The 20619-nt window shown below is 42.1% G+C and overlaps 1 protein-coding gene across 3 annotated transcripts in view; it reads right to left on the bottom strand.

Annotated features, from left to right (window-relative positions):
• Nucleotides 1-11609, bottom strand: part of LOC103527014 (kinesin-like protein KIF2A) — an 81782-nt gene extending 70173 nt beyond the window's left edge. For all 3 annotated transcript variants that reach the window (XM_030468400.1, XM_030468402.1, XM_030468403.1), the window contains exon 1: nucleotides 11465-11609. In XM_030468400.1, the coding sequence (XP_030324260.1) occupies nucleotides 11465-11528 (64 nt within the window). In that variant the 5' untranslated portion in view covers nucleotides 11529-11609. The remainder of the gene's footprint in view (nucleotides 1-11464) is intronic.
• Nucleotides 11610-20619: the final 9010 nt, after the last annotated feature.

Genomic DNA, 20619 nt, shown 5'->3' with positions numbered 1-20619 from the left:
ATGCTCAAGCAGCAGGCAATACTATATTATATTGTAATAGAAAAATTTAAGTACTGGAGATCACTTCTGTTGCATTCCACACCAGGGACACAATACCTAGGACAACTGATACGGGCTCACTCATGTCCACAACACCCCTGGGACAGAACCTTTCACAGCACATTGCTCACAACTACAGCACTTGGTGCATAGCCCAGGTCCCTCAGCTGTGACTACAGTAGCAAGTAACAAACTACAACAGAAGCAGATTTGCAGAGCAAAGCAGGTGGTGCTGAGGATCTGAAATTCACATTGCATTTTTTTTAGGGGACTAGGGGGGTCTAATGCCACAGACTGAACACTCCTTGTCAGAGCACATCATGTACATTTCTGGAGTGCACCCTCCAGCTAAATTTCATCCAAAAGTAATTTAGTGTTCTCCAAGGCCATTTTCAAAGTGAACTAAAGTATAGCATGAGGATGTAAGGGATGATCAGAAGATACATTTCCAAAGCCTATTCTTGATCTGAACTTAAATGCTTGTACAGGTGCACCCCTATGGTCCCTACAGGCATACCTAGAGCACTAAGATCTCTTAAATTTTTATGGTTATTCACTTTGACCTATGCAAAAGTGAGAAAAATACATTGCAGCCTATGATGTTTTTAAAGCATAAACAGAAGCACGTGCTGCATTGTCCTGGGATATGCAAGACAATTTGAAATTGTGATGCCTACTAAAATGCAGGACTGTCCAAACATAGATAGGCAGAATAATGCAGTTCAGGTGTCTTCTCATAAACTAGTCAAATAAGTTTAGGTTTCCTAAAGAAGGTTGATCATCTGGTTCACTCCAGATGAGAGCCTGGAAATGAACTAGTACACATGCGATGAGAATGATTATAATACCAGGATGCTAGACTAAAATGAGATGCAAAATAAATTCACAATCAGAACAGTCTAAAGCACAAAATACTTGAATTCTCTCTACAAGAAGTTTACATACAAACAAGTGCTAATAAAGGAAAGGATTCGAAAAGTGAAGTACTGTTTCCTTTTATGATATAGGCTTTTCAAAACATTAGCTAGAAACTTACATGTCATGTTAGGTTATACTCTGAATAACACCAAGTTTGGGGTCTGATCCCTTGGCAATACAGCTTTTTAGGTAGTCAGATGCCATGACAATTGTGAGGAAATTCAAAAAGGCCTTTCAAAAATAAGGGAGTACACAAAAAGGTAGCAGATGAGCTTCAACATAGACAAAATAAAGGTTAGGCAAACAGAGAAAAATAATCTAATTTATGGGTACACAATGCTGAAACTAGAAGTTACAACTCAAGTAACTGACCCCTAAGTTAACACAGTTCTCTAAAATCACTAACTTAATATGCATCTGCAACAACCATAACAACAAAAAAGCCAATGAAATATTGGCCATCATCAGGAACCTAGAGAATTAAAGCAAGTGTAATTTTTAAACTATAAATAAAACTTTGGTGCCCCCACATCTCAGGTACTGTGCACTCAAGTCTTCACACCTCAAAAAAGATGTAGCAGAATTAGAGGAGGTAAAAAGAACAATGAAGAAGACAAAGAGAAGGAAGCAAGTAGAGATTAGGACTGGTGAGATTACTCACTTTTGAAGAAAGATAGATTTGGTTCAGCTTTACAACCATAAAGAACTGTCCTGGTTTGGTCTGGGATATAGTTATTTTTCTTCTTAGTAGCTAGAATACCATTGTGTTTTGGACTTAGTATGGGATTTGGTATGAGAAGAATGTTGATAATTACTGATACGTTTAGTTGTTGCTAAGAAACCAAGGACTTGCGGAGGTGCACAAGAAGCTGGGAGGGAGCATAGCATTGTGGGAAACAGTGTCAAAGGATTTTACTAAAGTCCGGGTAAACAATATTCACAGCCTTTCCCTCATCCACTGAGTGAGTAAGCTAGCTCCTTCAGCAGCACAAAGTCTGCTTTCTACCCATACCCAGGGACAAAGTTTTACTGGCAGTTTTTCTCCTATCACCAAGATTTTGATACTCAAGTACTTTGTGGTCACTGTGACCAAGACAGCCACCAATCACCACCAGAGCCCTCCTCTGTAGTTTGATGAAAGCTTATTGTAACTTAGAAATCATCAGGTTGTGATTTATATTTACCTCATTGATCACCACCTGAATTCCTTTCCTATAAAAATGTCAAGATCAACTGGGAAGTTCAATCATAAATGCAGTATAAAAGAACATGGAAACATAAACCAAAATTGAATAAGAAATTTGGGAATATTGCAAAATCTAAGTGTACATGTGCCTTTCAAACAATTAATTTCCACTGCCCTCTTCCTAGAGACAGAGATCCTCATTACCATTATGCATGCCTACATCTCTAGCAAACACTTTTATAGATCAGCTCGAAATACATCTAAAAAAGAAAAGAAGAGCAACAATGCTAATGAAGGGTCTAGAGTACAAGTCTTATGAGGAACAGCTGAGGGAACTGGTATTATTTAGTCTGGAGGAGGCTGAGAGGAGACTTTATTGCTCTCTACAACTACCTGAAAGGAGGTTGTAGTGAAGTGAGGGTTGGTCTCTTATGTATGTTCTAAGTCACAATTTACCCGTTTATCATGATACTTTCTGGAGATATGCACAAAATACATTTCCAGGGTATCAAACACAGTCAATACTGTCTCATAGCTAAACACTTACTACAAAATTCAAACTGTCCCTTTAAAGAGGTCAAAATTGTAGGAATATCATGTCAATCATTTGTCTATCTTTCTAATGGGAACACTATAACAAGTTTAAAGACTTTTTAATTCTTCAAGTGAAATTAAAAAAAATAGTACTCAAACAGCAGTATAACAACCGTAAACATTTTAAGGAGAGGAATGAGAGCAGAAAAAAAAAGAAACAGTGAGTGTGCCTGTACATATACAATATGAACAGGTTCGCAGATATAACTAACAGCAGTTTAAGACAATCTACACCATAGTTCTAGTTCCCAATCCTCCTTCCCTCACTTCCCTCCAACACATTTAACTAAAAACTAACACTGATGCAGTGGAGACAAAAGCAGCCCGGAGTTAAACATCTTAAACAGCTGTGGAATCACAGCAATAGTCAAAATTAACTGTAGCTAACTTAATTGAGTGTCTAAGTCCTAAGTATCAAAATATCTACAAAAACCCAGGAAAAATTAGTCAAAACAGTGTAGCTGGGATCATTTGTTTTAGTTTCTATGTTCAGTTGAGTATTGAGAACAATTTAAATAAACCCCCAAATCTCAAGTCACAATAAATACCAAAATTTTAGAATATACAACTTCAAACAAGTTTTAAAAAATTACATTACAATGAACTGTAACTATTCCCTAAAAAAAAAAAATGCAAGGAAACTAGAAAAGATAGATAAGTTTTCAAGCAAGCAAAAAGAATTGCTCATATACCTGAAAGTTTGTTCATATTTTTGAAATAGATGAACAGAAATAACAAAAAATATATTACACCTCCATAAAAACCTATCCTACACCTGGAAATACACGCTGCAATCATCTAGGCTTCCAAATAACTCTATGTTACATAGGCATTATGAAAAACTGATTATTAAAAGCCAATATCCTCTTAAAAACTCTAATTTTAAAGACTGCCTAGGAGTCCTTACTGTAGACTTCCATATCTTACTTTTTGCATTACATTATAAATTCAACTTAATTCAACTCTGAAAACTTAACATAAACCTTTAATTTATCAAAAGTCATTGAATTATTTTCCTCTATGACTAAATATATTGTGAATATTTACAGTGAACACCATATTTTAATGTTCACAATGGACTGACCACTTCATTCTCTTCCTGACATCAAGAGTCCAGCCATCCAGTATGGTGAGGAAGACAAGATAATACACAAAAAGATGGGAAAAAGATTTAAAAAGAAAAATCAAGCTTTATAAGCAGTAAATGTTTACAAAGGAAGAACTTAAACAAGAACACCACACCACAATGAAGTTAATTTACTACATTCTGTTACTTATTTCTCAACCACAAGAAGTGGCACGTTCCACAGGTCAAGCCAACAAAAAAGGATACAGATTTTGTGCTCCAGGAAAGGAGCTCATCTGCTTAATACTTCATACTGTTCACTCATTTCTCTAAATTGTCCTACAGTAAGTAGATGTATTAAAAGAACTCAAAAGGCTAATATATCTTCTAGAGCAAATAGAGAGACTTTTGCAATGACATTACTCTTCAGTCAGGCATCACATCTTCCCACAGATTTAGCAGTTCTTCCCACCTCAGCAAGGTGGAAAGCCATGCTTGGTGCCATGCTGTCAAGCAACAGCATGGCAAAATGTTCTCTTCCTAAAACCATAAGGAGAAAACACAAGTAAAAATTAGCCCAGGCTACAACCCATTATAAAGAGTGGGTAGAAAGAGCAATGATTATACCTACTGAAAAGAAAGAAAGGATAGATTCCCCCATAACATTATGAAAGGGGAAAAACCATGCAATACAAGCTGGGTAATCCTAGTAGCCAAATACAGCTCTAAGGACATTATTGCTAGTATTTAATGCTGTATTAAACATGTTTATGGAACAAAGATGAGAGGATTCTCTGAATATCAGGACTTCAACTCATCGTTCAAAAGCTATTTATACAAGATACAGAAGGCCTACATAAATATCTGAGAATCTGCAAGTAACAGTGAAAATACATTTACTGCATAACAATAGTGGAACACTTAAAAAGTTATTTGAAAAAGGGCACATAAAATTTAGACATCCTCCTGGTCAACACTTCCATGTTAGCCAACAATCTCACAGAAAATCTGGAAGGAACAATATGAGCACCTACATTGGATACGTAAATCTAAATGTTGGACCCATTAGCTCAACCAGCAATAGCAGACTTGAAACCCTGTGTGTGATTTGGCCACTATGGAAGGACGAAGACACATTGCGTCTGTATGGCTTACATAGGGATTAGGTAATTGAGTCAAATTGAGCCAATGGCGTCCTGGCCTGTATCAGGAGCAGTATGGCCAACAGGTCCAGGGAAGTGATTCTTCCCCTGTACTCAGCACTGGTGAGGCCACACCATGAGTACTGTGTCCAGTTCTGGGAAGATATTGAAGTGCTGGAGGAGGTCCAGAGCAGAGCAACAAGGCTGTGAAGGGACTTCAGCACAAGTCCTATGAGGAAGGGCTGAGGGAGCTGGGGTTGTTTAGTCTAGAGAAGAGGCAGCTCAGGGGAGACCTCATCACTCTCTACAATTACCTGAAAGGTGGTTGTATCCAGGTGGGGGTCAGTCTCTTCTCCCAAGTAGCTACCAGTAAGACAAGAGGACACGGTCTTAAGCTCTGCCAGGGGAAGTTTAGGTTAGATATTAGGAAAAACTTCTTTACAGAGAGGGTGATCAGGCATTGGAATTGGCTGCCCAGGGAGGTGGTGGATTCTCCGTCCCTGGAGGTTTTTAGAAAGAGACTGGATGTGGCACTTAGTGCCATGGTCTGGTAACCACAGTGGTAGTGGATCAAGGGTTGGACTTGATGAACTCAGAGGTCCTTTCCAACCTGGCTGATTCTGTGATTACATTAAATTATTTAAATGTGGTAATAAAAAAAAAAGTCTAATCACAGGGTAGTAGATGTATGTCACCAAAAAAGAGTAAAAGCACATTACCATTTAAATCTACTTGTAAAATAGGGTGACAACCCAAAACTGAACACAATTTTTATAGCCCCATTACACCTTTTACCTTGCTATAAGATCATTGTGCTATTGAGAATTGCACATAAAGTTCAAGATCATACAATATTACTTAGAAAAGAGAGGACTGTATGGACCTCTCAACTTTGAGAAACACCAATTTCAAGGAAGTTGGGCTTTAAGGAAAAAAATTACAGCCCTTACTTTTACAAAAATTTAATCTTGTTTGTGTTTAAAGGCAAAACAGTTACACTAATGTTTTGGTAATTCTAAGTAGAGAGGAATCATGAGCAGGTTTTTGGACTAGATGGATTATCTTTGACCATGACCTGTTCCAGACACTTCAGAGACAAGTGAAGAAAATTCTTGAATAAGCAATTACAAAATAACACAGCCACAGGCAAGATTTCTTCCTACCTCCTATGAGTTAGAAATTGTTTAAGCTACAGTCATATATTAGTATTTCATATCTGCTAAGACAGAGAGAATAGGAACAACCTCAGGAGGAAATGGACTAAACACACACTGACTGAAAAGATAAAGGAAAAACACTAATCAGACTACTAAAGGACTGCAGAATATGAGATTTACCCCATTTCAGCAAAAGACTGAATTTATGGGGAAAAAAATTTAAAAAGTGAGATATTCTTTCTCCAAATAGTTATATAGGTCTTTGTCATCGTTAACTGGATAACGCACAAGAAGCAGAGACACAGATTGTCCTGGTCTGAGCCAGAATAGAACCGATTTCCTTTTTCATACTTTAACTTCCAGTTAAGTCTCTTCTAAGTAACTGCACTTGCTGAAATTAACGGCATGTTTCTTATTCAGTGTCTGCTTTTAGGACTGATAATGCTCCATATTTATAGTTATGGCTGGAGAATGGTATGCAGGGCCAAGGCCACTGCTCAGTTCTGAGGAACATCTTATGTTTTCTCTGGAAAGAGAAAGGGAGAAAAGGGGTCACACCTGCAACCCTCCTTTAGAGAGGAGCGGACCAGACAGATGAGTCAAATTGACCAGAGTATTCCATCCCATACGTGTCATACTCGGTATAAATTTGAGGGATCATGAGGGTCAAGCTCTCTTTATCTATGGCCAGCATCCTGGGAGGATTCCATCCATCTGCCTTTGATCCCGATCTGTGACCTCCTGAATCCATGTGTTCCTGCATACAGGTCCTGTCTGCAGCTGACTACAGAAGCCCAGCCTGGGACTTTTCCAGGGCCTGCCCTGGAGCCTCAGTGGTGATGTCAGCATTATTGGGGGGAGCGGGATAGCGGTTTTGTATAGATTTGAATATGTTTCATTATTTTCTTTTTCCTCATTATTGTTTCAATAAAGCTGTGTAGTTTCATTTCCAATTCATAAGCCTCTCTCCCTTATTCTCTTTTCCTTTCTGGGAAGGGAGAGGGGTTAATAGAGAGCATATGTCATTCATTTAATTGCTGGTCCAGTGTTAAACTGTGACACAGGTATAAGTTCATAGGTAAAGTAGTGGGCTATTATTATTTGAGTAAAACGAATTCATCAACAGACAAATGCCCACATTTAGATCTCAACAAAAAGCATCTTCTGGACAGAAGGATATACCATTACTGGAGGACTCACAAGTATCTTCTGGCCACCTCTCTACTTCTTTAAGCTTCTGTGTGATAAGGCGCATTTTTCAAGATTGGAAGTGCAGTCCATTTTTAGCAATTCATAACCTAAAAAGAACAAGTTCTCTCCCATTTCCAAGATAGATTACCAAGACGTATTTCAAGCGACATTCATAAATTATACTGAAATAAGTAATAAATTTCAGTATCAGAAATTATTAAAGGCCAAACTAATTACACAATATGCCCTTACGTTACATTAACATAATTAGTTCTTTCAGTTATAACTGGAAATATTATTTCCAACTCTAGACAACATTTATACCAATGTTTACTCGGTGAGAAAAAAGAAATATGCAGCAAACTCAACAGCATCAGTACTTGAAGATATTGGGTTTTATCCAAACACTGTTTTTCATGTGGCTTTAGCCACAAGTTCTAATAATGCCTTTCATTTTTACATCTATTTTCTAATTAAATCTAATTAGAACTTGCCAAAATGACAGTATATGTAACTTCTTTCCAGAACATTCTGTTTACATTCTCACATATATTGCATTCTACATGTCTTTGCAATTTCGTTGTAATGAGTAAGTATGACTGTGTTGGGTCAGTGTAGTGGAGGGGGAGAGGCTACTATGGTTCCTGTGAAAAGATGCTAAAAGCTTCCCTAGCACCACATCTGGACCCGCCTCTGATGACCAATCAGTGATGATGTATGTGCCTCTGCCGATTAACATGTTTAAGAAGGGGGAAAAGAAACTACTGAGGAGACCAGCAGTAGAGAGAGGAGTGGTATGTTAGAGAAACACCTATGCAGACACCGAGGTGAGGAAAGAGAGGGAGATGTGCCGGAGCAGAGATTCCCCTGTAGCCGTGGTGAGAAGGCATGCTATCCCCCTGCAGCCCATGGAGGAGCACACTGGAGCAGATGTGGATCTGCAGGGCATGGAGGACGCCACATCAGGGGAGGTGGCTGCACCTGAAGGCCATGACTCTGTAGGAAGCCTGCACTGGAGCAGTCTTTTTTCTGAAGAACTGCACCCTGCAGAAGGGACCCATACCCTGCAGCAGTTCATGAAGAACTGCAGTCCGTGGGAAGGACTAACATTAAGAGAAGTTCATGGAGGACTGTCTCCTGTGGGAGTGTCTCCTGTGGGAGGGACCCCACGCTAGACCAGAAGAGTGTGAGGAGTCCCGTTCCCCCCCCCCCCGCAGAGGAAGGAGTGTCCCCTTGTGCCGCTGGTGGGGAGGAGATAGAGAAATAGGGAGCAAAATCATTTGGAAAAAGGGGGGGAGGGGTGTTTTTTAAGATCTGGTTGTTTCTCATTGTTCTGCTTTGACTTGATTGGTGACAAATTAAATTGTTTTTTTCCCCAAGTCGAATCTGTTTTGCCCGTGACCATAAGTGGTGATTGAACCCTCCTTGTCTCAACCCATGAGTTTTTCATTATATTTTCTCATCCCCACCCCACAGTGGGAGGGAGGAGTGAGGGAGCAGATGCGTGGCATTTAGATGCTGGCTGATCTTAAACCAGGACAATGAATTTAAGTGATGTTTTGCCATAAAATGCCATTCTGTTAGTTTTTCTTTTTATTTAAAGAAATAAATTTATCTGGAATTACTAAAGTTGTGTATTCAGAAAAGTGTTTAACATAACTGGTGGACAGATGGGAAAAAATGTATACTTTTCCAAATGACCCAATCAATAAACTCAAACTTTATCTGCTGAATCCAGAGAAGAATAAACAAGTAAATAAAGAAATATTAAAGAATTATTATACTTGCCTCTCAAAACAATATTCAGTTTTTAAAAAAAGGACTTACTAAAAACAAGACAACACATGAAAAAAAAGCCCAGACCAACACACTATTTCTCCAAAAGTTTCTTAACTTCTTTTAATCATGCTTTCAGCCTAGGGTAGCTGGTATGATACACAGCCCTGATTCTACCTAGGATATGGTTCTGGGTAAAGCAGATGCAGGTAGTTCACTGTTCCTGATCATATTTCTCACATCCACTTCATCCTGGCCAAGCATTTCCTATACACTGATACTGTTGGGTCACAGATCCCTCCATGTCATTTGAACTCACTAATCCTGCAGAAAACTGGTACATCCAAAAATTTTCTACTGTGTTTAGTGAACCAAATCATAAATTAATGCATTAAATCAACTGAGAAAAAAATAAGTATTTGCCACACTGGATGAGAGAGTTTATAGGAATAACATGGCTCACAAGAGGCACAGGCAGCAAGACCTCCCCTTGTTAGAAGCAGCTAGATCCATCTCGATTGCCTGTGCAACTATAGTTCGGGTTGGAAACCTACCTTCTGAAAGGCAATGCAATCTAGTGCTGGCTGTCCTTAGATATCTTTCTCAAAATGCTCCCTTCCACATGCCTAGGACAGTTCTTCCTACAGTTTACTGGGAAGAGAATGACAGAACATTGCAGTAGCCTGAGCCATAACATAGAATCTCCTCCTCCAGTCCAAATGAAAAACAAGCAAACCTCACAATAACCAGGACCCACTAGCTCTGGTATGACACTGCAGTGCAGTTACACAAGGATGTTAACACAAATTTTCAAAACCCTACAGTTTGAGCAACTGTTGTGAAGTATATTACTGATATGTAATATATTTAATGTGCTGCATCATATATGTAAGTGATACAGCAAAATATATAAACCAACAGCAGTAATGAAAATAAATATTGTTATGTTCAAGAGTTATTGTCCTCACTTCTGAAATTAGAAGTGAGTAGAATCCTGGGTAGGGGAAAGAAGCAAAGCATTCTCATGTCTTATTTTTCAAAGGCATACAAACCAATAATATTTATTAGATGTTCACACAGGCCTCAGAAAAAAATATTTTTACAAGTTGCTATGGTGAGGTTTTCTGTGAAACATTAGACAGAGATCTGCAGGACTTATGCAAATAACTGCCAAACCAATCAGATTCTTCAAATGACACACAAGCCATTAAGCAAAATGGAGGGTTTAGGTTTAATACAGTGTCCAGTCAAAAGTGACCATTATTTTATAGTAGGGTTGAACTACAATATGGGACATGAGAAGACAAGCTGCATAAAGCTTGTTGGCCATTTTTTCCTGCCTCATGAGAAAACTAGGCTAACTTCAGTGGCTTTGTTCTCCAGGTCTTTCTTCCCTTAAAAACATCTGCTTATTCTTTAGCAAGCTCCTGAACCCTGGAGGAAAAAAAAAAATTGCAGAACCCCACCCCTATTTAGTAGGCTTCATAGATCTCACAGAAGCTGAGAACTGATGAGATATTCCCACTCAAATTGAAGAGTTGAAGTCACATGTGACTTGTCACTGATTCAGTTAGTGAACTTTCCATTTAATTTCTCTCATTACAGGCAAATATGAAGAGTTAGTACCCTAAACCTAACAAACATACTTCCTTTATTAACATGTACTTCTAGACAGCACCACACACCCTCCCATCAAGAAATGCTAGGCAAGATGAAAAACACTGGATCCCCAACAGAAATAATAACTCATGGGCATAAATAGCAAGCACTCTTCTTATATTTTAATCATATGGAAAATCAAGCTTATTTGTGAAATGATGGAAGTGTCCAAAGACATTTCTGTCAGAGCATACCGTTGTGTAATTTTTTCAGAAAATGGCTCATATGCCAGAGCAAACACAAAATTATTACTTTGCACTGAAGGCCTTTTCTCCTTACATCACCTCATTCCCTCCCCTAAGACCCTCCCACTTCCTCGCCAAAACCTCCCCACTTTCCTCCCTACCGAAGCACCTCTCCTCCCAAATCATCTCATCACCCCTACACACAGCCACCCCACCCGTCTCATTGCTCATCCCACCTTTTTTTTTTCCCCTCCCCCATAAGCCCATCCCATCCCTGCTTCATCCCCCTCGCCTCCCCCCGCCGCTGCCCCTCCCTACTCCAGCCTCACAGTCCCCAGCGGCAGCCACCGCTGCTCGCGGCCCACGTAACCGCCCTCCGCCACCAAGAGCAAGCGCTCCCCTAACAACCCCAGTGCACGCCAGGCCAGGCAACTCCCCGGCCCCACACACGTAATGAGCCCCGCGCACACAATGAGGACGGCGGCGGCGCCCGGCCAGGGTCTGCGACCGCTCCGCCGGCCGGCCACTTCCGCCGCCCCTATCTCACTGACCATCGCTGCGCTTGATCTCCACGTAGATCCCTATCTGGATCTTGCAGAAATTGGCCGCTGCCATCGCTTCATGGGGCAGACGGGGAGATCGGAGGCGCTGCCGGCCGGGCGCTCAGGGGGCAGGGAGGGCGCGCACAGCAGCAGCGGCGGCGGCGGCGAACACAGGAAGGAAGAACAGGCGGAAGGCAGGAAGACGGAGAGAGCGAGGAGAGCGAGAGCGAAAAGGCGCTGGCCAGGTACAATAGACGCTGGGAGCTGCTGCGCCTGTGCAGCTAGCCGCGGCGTCACGTCAGGGGAGGTGGGGGCGGAAACACTGCTGCGGTTGTCCTCGCCCTCTGCTTTTCGCGGCACCTCAACGAGTCTGGCGCAAGATAGGCACCTCGCTACCCTGAGGCCGCTTCACCGCTCTCTTAAGCCTAGGCCGGGAGAGACTTGTCCGAGCTGCTGTGAGTCGCCTTGTGTGAGCCACTCTTCCTGGCCCTGACTTACAAACACACACATGTGCCTATTTGGCACCAGATGATAACTGAGCTGCCTTGAAGTTTTAATATAATAGCTTTATCTACCTAATATCTATTCATAAGGCTCCTGTGTGCGAAGTAGAGCAGCTTAGAAGCATGCTTCATATTCGCTTTCAGTCCAAGGCCATACTCTCAGCAGCATCCATCCATCCTCACCTCATGACTGCCTTTATACAACTTAAATAAAAAGCAAACCACAATTTATGTTCCTCGTTTCCCTATGATTCCTATACCTCAGGCAAGCCAATTGGTTTGAACATCATTCCTTGGGTTTCTTCTCTGAGGGCAGTTCCTAAAATTATGAAGCTACCATGGGTCTAAAGTTGTCCTTCCTGTACAGTTTCCTAGTCACCTTGAGCAGCATCACAATAAATATGCCTAAATACACAACCTCTTCTTACCCAGTAAAGCCAATCAATAAAAATAAGCCCCCAATCCTCAACTGGTAATACATGACAATTGGCACTGCCCAACTGTTGCCCGTAATCAAAACACAAACCAACAGAGTCAGTTTATGCGGTGCTTTATTCAGGGCCCGGGAAGCCTGAGGACTAGCGTCCCAAGTCAGGGTTCCGAAGACCCTCGTTTTCGGTTCAGCTTTTATACTCTTTTACATTGTGGGCTACGTGCAGAGTTACATAAATTTTAGTCACAAACAGTCACATAGATCATGCAGATAACAATAGACAAGCAGTCACATAGATCTTACAAATAACAATAGATAGTCATCTCTTAAACTATAAATCTACGGTTTACCGTTTCAGCTGTCATTACCACCTGGCCCACCACCTGGATACAATATTCTATCTTGATCTTTGGTACATGGTATCATTTTGCTTAACTGTTCTCCTTTTGATTAATGTTTTTGCTGATGGAGTCAACGCACTCATTCTCCTTTGATCATTGTTCTTGTAAGGGTCAGCTCACTCTTAGCTAGTTACTTATTCCCAGAGTTTTAGTCTACCCGAGCCCTTTCTAACTCTTAGTTCGTCCATTTTGAAATTTTACAACAAATATTATTTTATTTCTACTATAAACTGTAACAATTCCCCCCTTTTGAGCATCCTTCGATTATTCCTTCGCAAGGATGCTCAACCTTTAAGCCTCTTGATAAGCAGGTGGAGGCGTCCCTTCTTCTGGAGATATTTCCTCCTTCTGGGTTATAGCCTTCATGACCCTTCGTGTATGTTGAGTTTCTTTAATAATCATTCCCAATAAACACTTGTAAACTACTAATACAATTACTATAATTATAATTATCATTATTCCATATTGTATAATTGATGATATCCAACCAGAGACCTGGATCCCTAGGGAGCTGAATATTGCTCCAACCCAATTGTGTTCTGCCTTTTTTTTTTTTTTTTTAACATTATGGACTTTATCCTCAATCTGTTCCAATTGACTAATATCTTTTTCCACTTCCTGGGTGACGTTTGGGATATGCACACAGCAATGTCCATTTCTATTATGCAGATACCCACAGACACCATGCTCTTTTAGTAATATCATGTCCAAGGCCATTCTATTTTGTATGGTCATCCTAGTAGTGGCCTGTAACTGTAAATTCAGGTCCCTAAATCCTTTCTTCGTTACTGCCGCCAACCTTTCGGTCTGTCCCAATAATTTGAACAACATTTCCCAATTCCAATAAGTGGAAATTGGTGTAAACAAAGATTCCAGCACCCACCCAAATTTGACTAATTAATTCATCCTCCGTATCCCATCTCCATTTTACGATAATTTCGGTGGATCCAGCTCCCTGGTCATCCGTAAACAAACAGGTCAGATTAACATCAGATCCCTCAGGCATCAACAGGTAAGGTTCAAGTACATTAACCTTTACAAAGGTTTCTGTTAACACAATCAAGCTTAGGAAAATCAGTATCCCTAAGATCTGCTTCTGAACACCATCCTTGTTGGAGACAAAGGCTCTACTGACCATTGTGTGGGGACCTTCTTGACCCTGGTGTAGTGAATCCAATTGTCGATTCCGTCGACCTTGACAGCCGTGTAGGTGGTCATGATCACCTGGTGAGGACCGTCCCATGTCTCCTTCAGTGGCTCCACTGACCAGTTCCTTATGTAGACTTGGTCTCCTGGAAGGATGTCGTGGGCCGGATTTTCCAGGGGTAGGGGTCAGTTCCACTGCAACGCTCCTCTGAGTGCTGTAAGTCTTATTCAGAGACAACACATAATTTAATATCACCTGATCCCGCACCAAATGAGGATCCCCCTGATAAGTAGTAGCATGGTAGGGTTTGCCGTACAAAATTTCGTACGGACTTACCCCTATCCTTTCCCTTGGTTTAATCCTAACTCTTAACAGAGCTAAAGGCAATGCCTGCGGCCACTGGATTTTTTGCTTCTTGGCAAATTTTCTTAATTTGGTTTTTCAATGTTTGATTCATCCGCTCTACCTTACCACTTGATTGGGGTCTCCAGGGCGTGTGCAGATTTCAAGTTATTCCTAACATTACAGAAATCTCCTGCACGATCCCTGCAGTGAAATGAGGACCCCTATCAGATGATAGCCCCAACGGCACCCCAAATCTAGGGATGATTTCTTTCAAGAGTGTTTTTACCACTTCCTTTGCCTGATTGGTCCTGCAAGGGAAAGCTTCTGGCCATCCCGAGAATGTGCACACATACACCAACAGATGTTTGTATGCTTGGGCTTTTGGTAACTCAGAAAAGTCTATTTGCCAATAATCTCCTGGTTGTGGACCTACCTGCAACTTACCCATCTGTACCTGCCTTCTTACCACTGGGTTGTTTTTGATACACACCGGACACATTGCATTTACTCTTTTTGACAATGCTAACATCTGGTTTGAGAATATTTCATTTTTCAAAATTTTACCATTGCCTCCGCACCCCAATGACACTTATTGTGTTCTGTTTCCAGTACTGTTTTCATGATTCTCACCGGCAGGATCACCTGTCCTGTTGGGGTCACATACCAACCCTTGATGTTCTTTCGTGCCTGCAACATCCGTGCCAGCTTCTCGTCCTCTGGCGAGTAATGTGGTTTGTCTTCCATGTGTGCAGCGGCAGGGTTGCCCCGAGCCGGTAACAAAGCTAATTGAGTCCATACCTCTCTGGCAACCTGCTTTGCCACTTGGTCCGCTTGTCGATTTCCCTGGAATTCTTTTCCTGGATCGTTCCGATGTCCTTTGACGTGCATCACCGCGACTGCCGATGGTTTGTAAATCGCTTCCAATAGCATGATTATTTCTTCCTTGTGTTTGATTGATGACCCCTGCGAATTAAGAAGTCCCCGCTCCTTCCACAGAGCCCCATGTACATGTACTATTCCAAATGCATATTTGGAATCAGTCCATATGTTGACTCTCTTCCCTTGGCTCAGTTCCAGGGCTCTTACCAGGGCCCAAATTTCTGCTTTCTCCGCTGACGTGCCCGGGGGCAATGCTTTTGCTTCCACTATCTGCTGCAAGGTAACCACTGCATACCCTGCATACCTGGTACCTTTTCCCACAAAGCTGGATCCGTCCGTGAACAATTCCCAATCAGGGTCCGGCAGTGGCTCATCCTTCAGGTCCTTCCGGCTGGCGTACACTTGTTCGATTACCTCCACACAGTCATGTTCCAGCTCTCCTTCTTCCTGGGTGGACCTGAGGTATTCTGCTGGGTTAAGGTGATTTGTTATTTTCAGCTCCACATCATCCTGTTCCCTCAATTGGGCCTGGTATTGGAGCATCCTGCTCGACGAGAGCCAATGGCCCCCCTTTTTTTCCAATACTGTGATGACCATATGAGGCACATAAACTGTCATGTGCTTGCCCAATGTTAGCTTACGTGCTTCTTGGATCAGGATTACTGTGGCTGCCACTGCTCTTAGGCATCCTGGCCATCCCCCACTTACTGAGTCCAATTGTTTAGAAAAGTACCCAACCGGCCTTTTCCAAGAGCCCAGTTTTTGAGTGAGCACCCCCAAGGCTAACTTTTGCCTTTCATGTACATACAATTGAAAGTCCTTGGTTAGATCAGGCAGGCCCAGGGCAGGTGCTTCCTTGAGGGCCTGTTTTAATTCCCGGAACGCTTTATCTTCCGTGGGTCCCCACTTAAATCTCGGTTCCTTCACAACCTCATACAGTGGTTTGGCTGTCAGCCCAAAGTCGGGGATCCACAGTCGACACCAGCCAATCATTCCTAGAAAAGATCTTAGTTCCTGATTATTGTGGGGTACTGGAATTGCACATATGGCTTGTATGCGATTTACTCCCAAACGATGAACTCCCTGCGAAATCTCACATCCTAAATAGATGACCTTTTGTTTGACCAGCTGTGCCTTTTCTCTGGATACCTGGTATCCAGCCTGTCCCAGCATATTCAGTAGTCCAATGGTTAATTTGAGGCAGAGACCCTGTTCTGTAGTACCCAGGAAAATATCATCCACATACTGCAACACCACATAAGAGAAAGTTAAATCTTTTACCTGGGTAGTCTTCCATTCCTCAAGTTCCTTGGCCAGCTAGATACTGAATATGGTGGGCGAGGATTTAAATCCTTGGGGAAGCCTGGTCCATGTGAGTTGGTGCTTCTGTCCCGTGTCGGGGTTCTCCCACTCGAATGCAAAAATGTTCCTGCTTTCAGGCGCCAGGGGTATGCAGAAGAAGGCATCCTTTAAATCGATTACTGAAAACCACTGAAATTTCTCAGAAACAGATGTTAACAATTTGTACGTATTTGCCACCACGGGATGTATATCTTTGGTGATAGAGTTGATTGCCCTTAGGTCCTGTACTAACCTGTAATTACCATTAGGCTTTTTAACCGGGAAGATGGGAGTGTTGAATTCAGATTCACACTCCTGCAAAATTTCTAAACCTAAGAATTGAGTTAACATGGGGGCTATTCCCTTCCTAGCTTCCAGACTGATGGGGTATTGCCGTACCCTCACCGGCTGAGCCCCTTCTTTTAATTCCACTACTACTGGTACTGCCGCCTTTGATTTACCTGGGGTCCCTGTTTCCCAAACCCATGGCGCGACTGCTTGTTCAATTTCCTGTGGTATCTCTTCCTTTCCTACTTCTTTAATTACAAACAATTTTGCCAGGTTTTCCTCTGGTATTTCTAGTTTTACCCTACCCTTTTCAAAAATTATTCTTGCCCGCAATACTGAGAGCAAGTCTCTCCCTAGCAGAGACTCCGAGCTGTTTGGCATATACAGAAATTGATGATCAAATTCCTTTCCCCCAAATTTTATATCGAGTGGCCGCAGGAATGTTCTTTCTTCAGCCTCTCCAGATACCCCAACAACCAACACCGTAGAGTCGCTTAGAGGTCCCTTTAATTCGTTCAATGCCAAGTAACTAGCCCCTGTATCTATCCTGAATTCCATCTGTTCCCCTTCGACCTCTAAGATGACCTTAAGATCCCGGTCTAGTCAGCTCTGATTCTGGTAATTCCCCATATAGGCTTGAGCGACACCTTGTGGACTTCCCGCGAACGGACTCATTCCGTTTGCTCCATTGCCCGGGAAGCCTCCGCCCATCGGGGTTCCCTGATTAAGTGGGCATTCATTTTTCCAGTGTCCCTGTCCTTTACAAAAGGCATACTGGTTAGGTCCTAACCTTCCGCGTCCCCCTGTACCCTGGTTCCCAAAGCCCCCGAAGCCTTTCCCCAGTCCAGCAACACCTGCAAATCATTCCAATCAGGATTCTGAGTTTTTATTACCATTTTCACAACCCGAGCCACTTTCTCAGGATTTTCCCTATACGCCCCCGCCAGTTGTTTCCATATTATTAAATCATTCGGTGAAAAAGGAACCTTTATCATCACCTTCCCTCCATCCGCTCCCACTGCCCCTCGCAGCGGAGCCATCAACTGAGGCTGCGAAAAACCGCCTCCTTTCTCCAGCCTCCCTCTCCGAGTCCGCTCCGCAAACGGCGTTCTCGGCTGATCAACCCAATCCTTCCTGCTCTATCCCCTCCTCGGATGAGGAAGGAAGAGGGACCCTAGCCGTATTTACCGGGGGAGCCTCAGGAGGTGGGAGCGGCGGCGCGCTCGGGGAGACCAACAAAGACACATCCTCCTCTTCCTCCGAGAATCGTATCTTACGCTCTTTACAACCAGGGCATTTATCACATTCTACTTTCATGGTTTTTAATACTAACAATCCACATGCTTTTTTTTCTTTTTTTTTTTTCTTGGTTTTTTTTTTCTTCTTCTTCTTTTTTTTCTTTTTTTTTTTCTCTTTTTTTTTTTTTTTTTTTTTTTCCAGTCAGGTTTTTTCTTTTAGATATTAAAACAAATCCAAATACTGAATTTCATCCCATTTCTCAGTTTCCCGCAAGAAACTCATCATAGGGCTTAATATTTCAGGAGTTATTGTACCATTCCGTGGCCACTGCATTCCCCCCATTTCATATTCAGGCCACACATGATTACAGTAATCAACCAAGGTTTTCCTCCGCAATTCCTGCCCAAAATTACCCTCTTTCCAATGTTTTAACAGACAACCGAGATGCGAATCCTCAGGAACATCATTGTTATTACAAGACAGAGCTCTGAAAGTTTTAAACGGCAGCATGCTGACACTTTAGACTGGCGCGCACTCACACACACACACATACAAAACCAATATACAGCCGATTACCAATACCAAATACCAAACTTGCCTATACTCGTCGCCACGAGTGGCAAGTGCTGGATCTGCACAGCTTTGTACTTGCTGTGTCTTACGACCAGCGCCTAAGCTTCCAAACAACCAATCCTAATACTAACCTTTCTATAGGGAATAAAGCACCTTCGGGCTTACCTCATGGTCGTCCGTCGGGCGCGGGGTCGGGCACGGGTTGATGGCTCCTCCAGGAATCACCTGGTGCCGGCTTGGAGTGAATCAGCACGTGAACCGCCCCAGCCACCCCCGGAGTTCCATCTGGGTCGCCAGAAAACTGTTGCCCATAATCAAAACACAAACCAACAGAGTCAGTTTATGCGGTGCTTTATTCAGGGCCCGGGAAGCCTGAGGACTAGCGTCCCAAGTCAGGGTTCCGAAGACCCTCGTTTTCGGTTCAGCTTTTATACTCTTTTACATTGTGGGCTACGTGCAGAGTTACATAAATTTTAGTCACAAACAGTCACATAGATCATGCAGATAACAATAGACAAACAGTCACATAGATCTTACAAATAACAATAGATAGTCATCTCTTAAACTATAAATCTACGGTTTACCGTTTCAGCTGTCATTACCACCTGGCCCACCACCTGGATACAATATTCTATCTTGATCTTTGGTACATGGTATCATTTTGCTTAACTGTTCTCCTTTTGATTAATGTTTTTGCTGATGGAGTCAACGCACTCCTTATTCTCCTTTGATCATTGTTCTTGTAAGGGTCAGCTCACTCTTAGCTAGTTACTTATTCCCAGAGTTTTAGTCTACCCGAGCCCTTTCTAACTCTTAGTTCGTCCATTTTGAAATTTTACAACAAATATTATTTTATTTCTACTATAAACTGTAACACAACCACCCCAAGAGCTGCATGTTCCCACCCAGCCCATCACCATCCTTGTCTCATCTCTCCTTGCCTCCACTTTCAATTTTGTAATGAAATCAGTATGATACCCAGCAATTCAGTCACAAAGTTATGACTCAATTCCTACAGTTTTTTATATCTATAAATATGTATATATAGAGGGAGCAGCCCTGCAAGAAGGACTTAGAGATACTGGTGGATTAAAAATTTGGACATGAGCAGACAATGTGCATTTGAAGCCCAGACAGCAAAATGAATCCTGATCTGCATCAAAAGTGAGGCCAGCAGTTCAAGAGAAGTGATTCTGCCCCTCTATTCCACTCCATGAGACCCCCTCTGGAGTACTGTGCCTAGTCCTGGACTCCTCAACATAAGGACATGGACCTGCTTGAGCTGGTCCAGAGGAAGGCCACAAAGATGATTAGGGGGCTGAGAGAGTTGGGGTTGTTTCAGATTGGAGAAGAGAAGGTTCCATGGAGACCTTATAACAGCCTTCCAGTACCTGAAGGAGCCCTACAGGAAAGATGAGGAGGGAGTGTAGCAATAGGATGAAGGGGATTTGTTTCAAACTGAAAGGAAGTACATTCAGATTAGATATTAAGAAGAAATTATTTACTGTGAGGGTGGAGAGACAATGGAAAAGGTTGCCCAGAGAAGTTGTGGAAACCGGGTCAAGTGGAAGGTGTCCCTGCTCATGGCAGGGGAGTTGGAAATAGATGATCCTTACAGAATCACAGAATTGTCACAGTTGGAAAAGACCTCTAAGATCACCCATGTCCAACTGTCAACATTCCCCCCGAATAAAAAATATAAATATCCATATCTGTATCACCCACTAGAACTTCTCCCTAAGAGCCTCATCTACAAGGTTTTCAAATATTTCCAGGGATGGCAATTCCACCATTTTATGATCCGAGTTATTATTTATATTTTGATTGCGAGGAAAATTCAGCCACTACTTATAGATGACACGTGAATTTACAAAAATAACTAGGCTTTAGGATTTAAACAAATTACAAGGATTTATTTTAGTATTTAGTTTTATACTTTGGAGAGAAGGGTCGTTAAGAAGAGAAAAGAGACAAGGGGGTAATCAAGATGTTATCACTGTCCGCCGGCCCTGGCC

This window comes from Calypte anna, chromosome W, assembly GCF_003957555.1.
Source record: "Calypte anna isolate BGI_N300 chromosome W, bCalAnn1_v1.p, whole genome shotgun sequence".
Lineage (NCBI taxonomy): Eukaryota > Metazoa > Chordata > Aves > Apodiformes > Trochilidae > Calypte > Calypte anna.
The sequence above is the reverse complement of the archived record's forward strand: the minus strand, read 5'-3'. Positions and strand labels throughout refer to the sequence as shown.